Raw genomic sequence first — 8,191 nt, 5'->3', positions numbered from 1 at the left:
TCAGGTGTTAATGACTTTCTAAAAAGGAATGCATCATAAATTTGCAGATGTAAGGTCTGACACCTGACCCTGCCCATCCAAATTTAGAGGGTGCAGCCCTCTCCCCTGCGAGAACACCCACAGAAAATGGATAGGGTTTCCCTACCGTGGATTTATGACATGAGACAGGTGTTGAAAAGCAAGTCTGCAAAAGTGGCTGTAGATTATGTTATAATGACAGCCCACTTCAAAATCATAATGAAAACAAGTAACATTATGGATTTCTTTTTCCTCTCGTTACACAGGGTGTGAGAAACGAAACCAGCCAAGATGTCTGAGTACGTATAACGTCAAAGAAATTCTGAGAATTTGATATTGACACAGGAATGTCATGTAAAGCAGAGCTTAAATATAATCAATGTAATTGATTAGTTGTGTACTTTATCCTCACCAGCAAAAAGATGACATCAAGCCGCAGGCTCCATCTGAAGGTAGGCCAAGGCAACCCATTCTTTTCTTCGATCTTTATCTCTATTTTCATATCTCCAGGTTTGGGATTGTATTTCCTCATCCTCTCTTTCCCTACAGAGCATGATGCTCCAGGTTGCTCAGAGCATGCTGGAGGCCGAGGCTCAGCAGATTATTGAAGCGAAGGAGGCGTACATGACCCAAAGCTGCCCTTCCCTGAGTCTGTCAGGAACCATAGAGGAACTTCAGGTACGTCAGACACAACACATTTTACTTCACCTGTACTTTTATGATGTCTCTTCAATTTTTATGTTATTTTCGGCAGATTCTGTGCAAAAAGATCCACCAGACCATTGACAAGGCTGATGAGGAGAGGTATGACATGGAGGTTAAGGTTGTCAAGTCTGACAAGGAGGTAAAATGGTTGAATTCCGCAATTACCGTTCTTTAAATTTGTATCTGACCAGAAGTGATGTAGGTTGATTGACACATCATCTCCCATGATGCAGATTAAAGAGCTGAAAAACAAAGTTATTGACCTGAAGGGCAAGTTCAAGAAGCCAGCCCTGAAAAAAGTACGCATGTCTGCTGATCAGATGCTTCAGGCTCTGCTGGGCTCCAAGCATAAGGTCACTATGGACCTGAGATCCAACCTGAAGCAAGTTAAAAAAGAAGTCAAAGAGGAGGTAAATGGATAAATGAGTTACTTTTTTATGAAGTTGTAAAAATATTGATACTGAAAAACTTGTGAAGTGAAAAAAACTGAATGCTGCTTTTTGTCATCCTCTAGGGTGTAGAAGCTGTTGGTGACTGGCGTAAGAACGTTGAGGACAAGGCTGGCATGGGAGGCAGGAAGAAGATGTTTGAGGGCGCTGAGGCCTAAATTTGGCAGACGTTTGGCAAAGGTATAATACATGAACATACTTCAAAAGTATTTTGGAACTCTTACACATACAACAATCTTGTGTTTGTTTCTAACATGTATCATTAGCCTATCCACAGGGGCATGCTAACTGTAGGTTGAAACAAACCGTTCAGAAATTACAGCTCTTACTGACTTGGTTCTGTTACTAGTTAAAAAGTACTGGTTGGTACCAGTAGCGATGGCTGACCTTAGAGGGATGTATGTTCTACTTTGTGGTTCAGTTAGCACTAAACCTCCATCCCAGACAAGAACACAGATGCTCTATGTTAGGATATTGGAAATTAGGAAGGCAACCGTTTTATTTATATTTTTAACTCAGCAAATTGTTTGGATAAAAGTGTCTTCCATATGAATGTTGATAAAGCTGGACAAAATAATTGTTGTATTGAAGCATTTATCAGCACACAATAGTATGTTGGCAACAGTTTGGTCAAATAATAACAACAAAGCTACTGGTGCTATAGCCACACTGCCTTGCAGAAATAATTCAAAAGATTCCTGTCCCCTTGTTAATATTAGTAGCATTTATTAATGATTGGTGATGCACAATTGTTGTGGTGTATTTTAATTTTATTGTTTTCTTCTAGACACAGAATTTGGTGACTACAGGAACACTTATGACACGGCACGGACAGAAGAAGGAAGATGTTTAAGGGAACATAACAGGGCCTTTTCTGATAGGCTTCTAAATATTAAGGCTTTTTTTTTTTACTATTCTGCCTCTCACACCAATCCACTTGATTTTTCTATTCTCTTGCATATTTAGGTAGGTTTGAGTGCACAAATTATTATTATTATTATTATTATTATTATTATTATTATTATTATTATTATTATTATTATTATTATTATTATTATTATTATTATTATGTACAGAGTTTTGTCTTCTCTACCTAGATGTAGCTGTAGAATATACAAAGGAAATTGTAATAAATAACAGAAAATGGTATATATTGTCTAATATTAGCATTCTTCACTTCAAGATTATGCTAGGTACGATCACGTAGTACGTAGTACGTAGTACGATCACGAGTATGTGTGTGGGTTGTGAGAAGATGTTTTTTATGTGTGAACCCAGGCCTACGTCTTCAGTTCAAGTTATCATGCTGCTTTTAATAATCTCTCTCATGATATAAAGATACCATTGTACACTTCCCATCTGTTATTAAATATATATAAAAGATGATATTTCTCTATGCACCTGGTTACCACACCAGTTCTTTCTTCCTTCTTTATGGTAATCCCTCCTGCCCCCCCTCCCCCACCAACCTGTGTTTGGTTTTGATGTTTGGACAATTATTTTAAGAAGTCTATTTGGACAAACCATAATTAATTAACAAACAAAAAATAAATAAAAAGAAATATTGCAAAAGGAAAACTGAATAATCTTGCAGAAGGCGTCATTGGGTAGTTTTAAATGTGGAATTCACTATGCCAATACACTGAAGCACATGATAATACCCCTACTCCAGACAGACTTTGTAGCACAATATTGCAATTTTTATAATGAAAATGTCATAATTATTCTTAATATGTCATAGTATTATATGGTTCAAACCTGCTTTTATATTTGTTTTCACATTACCAGTAGAGTTGTTGCCTTTGATAGTCTATCAGTAAAAAGGGAATGCCTACGTCTGACCTCTCTGGTCTACAGTCATAACCCCTCTGGACCCTAAACCACAACACATGCTCCCTCTAAACTTTCTATCCCACAACAGCTGCAGTGGGTACACTTACTAACATCAGAGACTTTGGAAAGGTGGTGTTTATGGAGAATGATACAAAAATAACTATGCTGAGACTGATTATTGGAAATCACATTAACACAGCACAAGGCAGATTGAAATGTTTATTCCTACATGTTTCCTACATGTCCTTGTGAAGAGTTGAAGACCATTAACTACAGCCAAATTATTTTTTGATAACTTACATTTGGATTCATTGAATGTTTTGCACACAACTGCTTTGGGTATATTTAAGGAATTGAAAACAAGATTTAACATCTTACACCATTAAACGTGAATTCAAAAGAGGACAAAACAAGTTCTGAGGTGAAAAGCTTGGTAAAATGATGGGTTGCCAAATGTTGGCTGTTACACTTACCCAATTAACCTAGCATCGAGTTTTAGAGACATGCTGCTTGTTGTTCTACAGTATTTACAGGGGCAGTGAATAATATGGAATATATCCTAACTGGAAAGGTGTCATTAAGTCTTCAATTAATTTGAGTTACTTTCCTTTAACATAAAGAAAAAACTGTGAAACTTAACAAACATAATGATTATAGGGTAAGTTTTTAAAATAGATGTATTCTTTAGTTTTAAAATGTTCCACACATCTGACATAATATTTTCAGAGGAACTGTAACATTTAAAATAGCATGGCTTTTTCGTTCCTCCACATCCGTTCCAAAAGCGATGTTAAGTAAATGCGTTCGCTGCAACATCGCTACAAAAGTGATGAGGTGTCGCCCACTCGTGGCCATATGGGTGGTCTGCCTTCTTCCAGCTCTGCTCCGTCACCACCCTCCTCTAATGGGCCGTGCACACATTTGGCCCCCTTATTTGGCCATGTTGTCCTCCTTCACGGCCTGTTTGAAGACGCTCATCTTAGGTTACACCAATGTTCTTAAACGGAGGCAGCCAAGGCAGTCGTCTTGCTAAATATGTCCTCTGACCCTACCGTGCTCTTTGCAAGAAGACACCCGGCTATCTTTGGAGCCCCAAGATGTCTTGAAACCGCAGCTGTAAAATGTGCATTCTTCAAGGGAGCCCACGGCTGGCTGCCATCCATCTGTACGCCTCTGCTCCTGGCTTGCTGTGCTGGCTGGATTTGGTGATATTAATCTGCCATTAGTCATGTTAATGTGACTCGAGTACAGTTTCACGTGCTTTGAATGTGTCATTAGAATTCAACATTTGCCATGTGCTGCTCAAGTGTGTGCTTAATTAAGGATGGCAGACACTTGGCATATATGGAGACTTCAGAGTCTTAGTGAGCCTGAGTAAAACCACACTTCACAAATTTGTAGATCATGCCTTACATGTGTGCCAGTTGACAAGGTTGTGTTAATGTTGAGCATTCAATAATGTCATGACTGCCTCTGGTTTCTGGATTGTTTCAAACACACACACATGTGAGAAATCAGCGCCTGAACCAGCTGGCTAGCAGATAGGTGTTACTGGGCCAGCTTTGCCTCTTTTATGAGGTAAAACGACAGTTGGCTTTTAACAACCCCTGTCTGACACATTAAAATGAATCGGTTGCTAATTTCTGAAAATAGACCCAAAAAGCGGTCTGCAAACACAGATGCTGACTGATGAGCTAAACATATTGAACACACAGTGAAAAAATATCACCATATAAAAGACATATTCCCATTCTAAACACATTTCCCAAAGATTGTAGCCTAGCTAGGTGCTCTAGGGACTGACCTGGGGCAGCTCTGTTTCAGAGGCTGTTGCTGTCAGGGTTCCCGTTGCTCCCTGAGATGGAGAGTTAGAGCGCGAACAGTCAGAACAGGCCGTCATTATTATGTTTTTCTCACCATACTCAGGGTAGGAGTGCACCGGTTCATGCCTTTCTGTTGAGACTCCTTACTGGCTGTGACACTTACGGAGTCTGGAGCCTAGAGAACAGAACTGGCCCTGAAAGTCCAGATTTACGTGGATTTCAACAATGTCGGCCACCAAACAACACACTGTATGCTCTTTTATAAAAATAAGCATGAACAAACTTTTGTTTGAAGCCCCACTGAGTACTTTGCACCACAGCAATAATCAGTGTGAGGAGAACTTTTCTGCATCATGCAAATACAGTGCAGGTCTGTGATTGTTCATCTCCCTAACTGGTTTGGAAAATAGCCAAACATCTGTTTTTTTTAAGGCTGCCAATTGAGTAACACACTGAGATTACAAATGGGATCATATTTTTACAACCCAAAGTGTGCTTAACTGACCTTTTCAGGCCAGGAAATATTGCTCTGGAGGCAAACACATGTGGTAAGCAGCTTTGCTCCACTGATGCAATGTTCCACTGAACACTACTACAATTTGTTGTTGTGATCAGAAGCCTTATATGTGACAGTATACGTGTTGAGACCAACTCTGTTCCACTGTCAGACACCACACAGGAGCATTAGCTACACAACGACATACCCTAGTGGCTATAGCATGTAACTCTAGGCACAGATCCATCGGTAGAGGGGGAAAACGTGCAGGATGTGTTGAATTAAACCAGAGCACATTCTTGACCCTGGTTCAGATCTTAATTGCCCCAGACCGAGTGAGCTCATAGCAGTCTCCGAGGGCTCAGAGGAGGAGAGTGCGCGTTCCTGTGACGGCATGTGTGTGAGTGTGTGCACATGTGTACAAGCTTGTGTGAACATTCCTGTTTACTTGTATGTGTTTAGAAACTAAAAGTCTGTGTGTAATTATCTGGGCCCTAAAAATGTCGGGTTATGAGCAATCTCACTTTAGACAGGACGACAGCTGTGCCTGAGGGACAGTCAATTCTCGGCAGTGCTGGCCCCTGAGAAAGTGCCCCTTCAGAAGACAAGCAATATATCATTGTTGACGTCACCCAATGCCTGTCAAGGAGACTACTCTCATGTCAGATGTAGACAGAAGTTGGGTTGTTTTTGCGTTTCTGTGTAGTCCTTATAGGTTTTTTGCACATTTGATTAACCAAACATCTTTTTATGTGTTGATTACGCTATATATCCTGTACAGTGTCGATGTCTTGAAATGTGTGCACACATTATAACCAGTAGGGGGAGCACTGTCACCGGAGAATTACAGTAACACATCAAGTCCTGCTATGACGGATCAACAGGTTTGACACTCTGAGCCATGTCATAAATACAAGACATGTGTCTGATGATTGTTGTTGCCGCAGCCCCTGACATGCTGGGTTTTTGCAGTGCAAACGTGTGCAGACCTCCCGCGCTCCAGACCTCCAGTTAATTAAGCATGAAGCCACAGAGAGTCCCACTTTCAGCCTATTTATGTGTGCCTCACCCAATGCTCCATATGTTAGCTCTTGATGTGTATCACCCGTTCCATGCGAAAGGTATATTTCATCTTAAACCTTGGCCTGTTGCAACACACTTCATATGCTGGACGTATACAGCATTCCTCTATAAAAGCACACCCCAGCACAGACTGAGTATGATTGATTGCGGGTTTGGTCCTTCTGATGTGATGTTAACCAAACTGTACTCAAGAGGTATAATATTTATATCTTCATATATTTATATTTATATAATCTTTGAAACATCTAGGACCCATCACAGATTTGAATGTTTTTCAGATGCGTGGTCCATTCGATATGTAATGATATTGTTTGTCAAAATATGGAAAATGTCTTAATCTAATGTGGGCTTTCTCGAAAGTTCTGGCATTGACAGAACCACAATAGTGCACAGTGAGAGCATAGTATTTCCAAAGGAAGGAGGTGCAGCTTAATTATCTGTGAGGCATCATTGCTCAGGTGGAGATTGGTGCTTGGTGGTGCTGTTTGACACGTCCACTCCCATTTACCTTGGCAGAGAGCAGACTTGTTCAGCTGACTGAAAGAATGGCATGGACTACTTTTCTCATCCGTGTAGTAATGCGTAGGATTAATGGAGACCTTTGATGCTGGGCACCTCTTTTTGAGAAGGAAAATATTATAGTTACATTTCTTGGACAAACTAGGTTCTTTATTCACTTAAGGCTTCTCTGCAGTCAATAGACACCTAAAAGGTGTTAAGTTTGTTACATACTGTTGTCCTATTCAGAGGTTTGTATCCTACAAGGGGAGAAATTGATGGTTGTCTAAGAGACAGGATGTGAAGGATATGGATAGGAAGACCACAAGTTACTCTGTGAAGAAGAGCAAAGCACAGAGGGTTTTTGTGTTTGGGGCTGTTTCCACCAAACATGACTCATACCTTCCAGAGTGTCCATCTCAAAGCTGATATGAGATTCTTTTCTGAAAGTTTATTAAAACTCTCAGTCAGGATCTATTCACTTGCATACCTGTTAAAAGAATGGGAAAATCCCCTCTCTCCCCATGATCATCTGTTTGGCATTCCTCATCCCCTCAAAAGAACTGTTGTCCCATGTCAATCTCAATATGTGATCTTGTAATTATCCAGCACAATATATTCATTCCCATACCACTGTAAGAGCTCTGTTTAGCTCTGTTAAGCACTCTCCCAAAAAATATAATCAAATACATATTTGAATGAGTAACCTAGAGAATGTTTTCTTTGAAGACCATCACAGTCATCCGTTTAACTTTGAGTTTCTAAAAGCACAAAATGGAATCCGCATGAAAGATAGCTATCCTCTTACCAAATTAGATTTACCTCCAGTCTTACCTCCCCCAAATGTCAAGGATTCTCACAATGTGCTCTCAACTCTGCTCCTGCCCCAAACACACATAGTCAGGTTAATGACCTTTGGTGCACTGAATTCCTTCAGCTGGGGAGGGATTATTGGGGCATTATTTTGTCAGGGTGTGCAGGGCTGCTTACATGCTGTAAACCTAAAGGTGGAGGACAGTAAACCTCCAGCCTCTGCAGTAAAGCCCCCCCCCCCCCCCCCCCCCCTTCCAGCCCTATAAAAGCTCAGAGTCTGAAACAGATGAGACCTCACACGTCCCTCTCATCTCACGTCTCTTGTCTTGTCTCGTCCACACTTTCAGAGGACCCCCCCTCCTGTGGTTTCACTACGCGTGTGGAGATGACATCTTTGGCAGCCTTACCTCTCACAGTGGTTTGTGTGTGAGAGACAGCCATACCACACTGGGCATTTGGTTTTTGACTCTTGT

General features: G+C 40.7%; 1 protein-coding gene across 1 annotated transcript; it reads left to right on the top strand.

The window, feature by feature from the left end:
- Positions 1–439: 439 nt before the first annotated feature.
- Positions 440–2,038, top strand: LOC308368126 (troponin I, fast skeletal muscle-like). The gene is made up of 6 exons (XM_080842205.1): positions 440–470; positions 568–696; positions 773–862; positions 957–1,133; positions 1,238–1,352; positions 1,960–2,038. Exons 1-5 carry the CDS (start codon positions 441–443, stop codon positions 1,328–1,330), a joined length of 519 nt encoding a protein of 172 aa, XP_080698331.1. The 5' UTR covers position 440; the 3' UTR covers positions 1,331–1,352; positions 1,960–2,038.
- Positions 2,039–8,191: the final 6,153 nt, after the last annotated feature.

The sequence above is a fragment of the Sprattus sprattus genome (assembly GCF_963457725.1).
Source record: "Sprattus sprattus genome assembly, chromosome: 7".
NCBI classification, from domain to species: Eukaryota; Metazoa; Chordata; class Actinopteri; order Clupeiformes; family Clupeidae; genus Sprattus; species Sprattus sprattus.
The sequence above is the reverse complement of the archived record's forward strand: the minus strand, read 5'-3'. Positions and strand labels throughout refer to the sequence as shown.

Bases quoted from the DNA above. Each gene is read 5' to 3' on its own strand.
- LOC308368126 (XM_080842205.1), top strand. From the start codon at position 441: ATGACATCAAGCCGCAGGCTCCATCTGAAG. The intron at 471-567 runs GTAGGCCAAGGC...CTTTCCCTACAG, and splicing joins GCCGCAGGCTCCATCTGAAG to AGCATGATGCTCCAGGTTGC. The intron at 1,134-1,237 runs GTAAATGGATAA...GTCATCCTCTAG, and splicing joins AAAAAGAAGTCAAAGAGGAG to GGTGTAGAAGCTGTTGGTGA.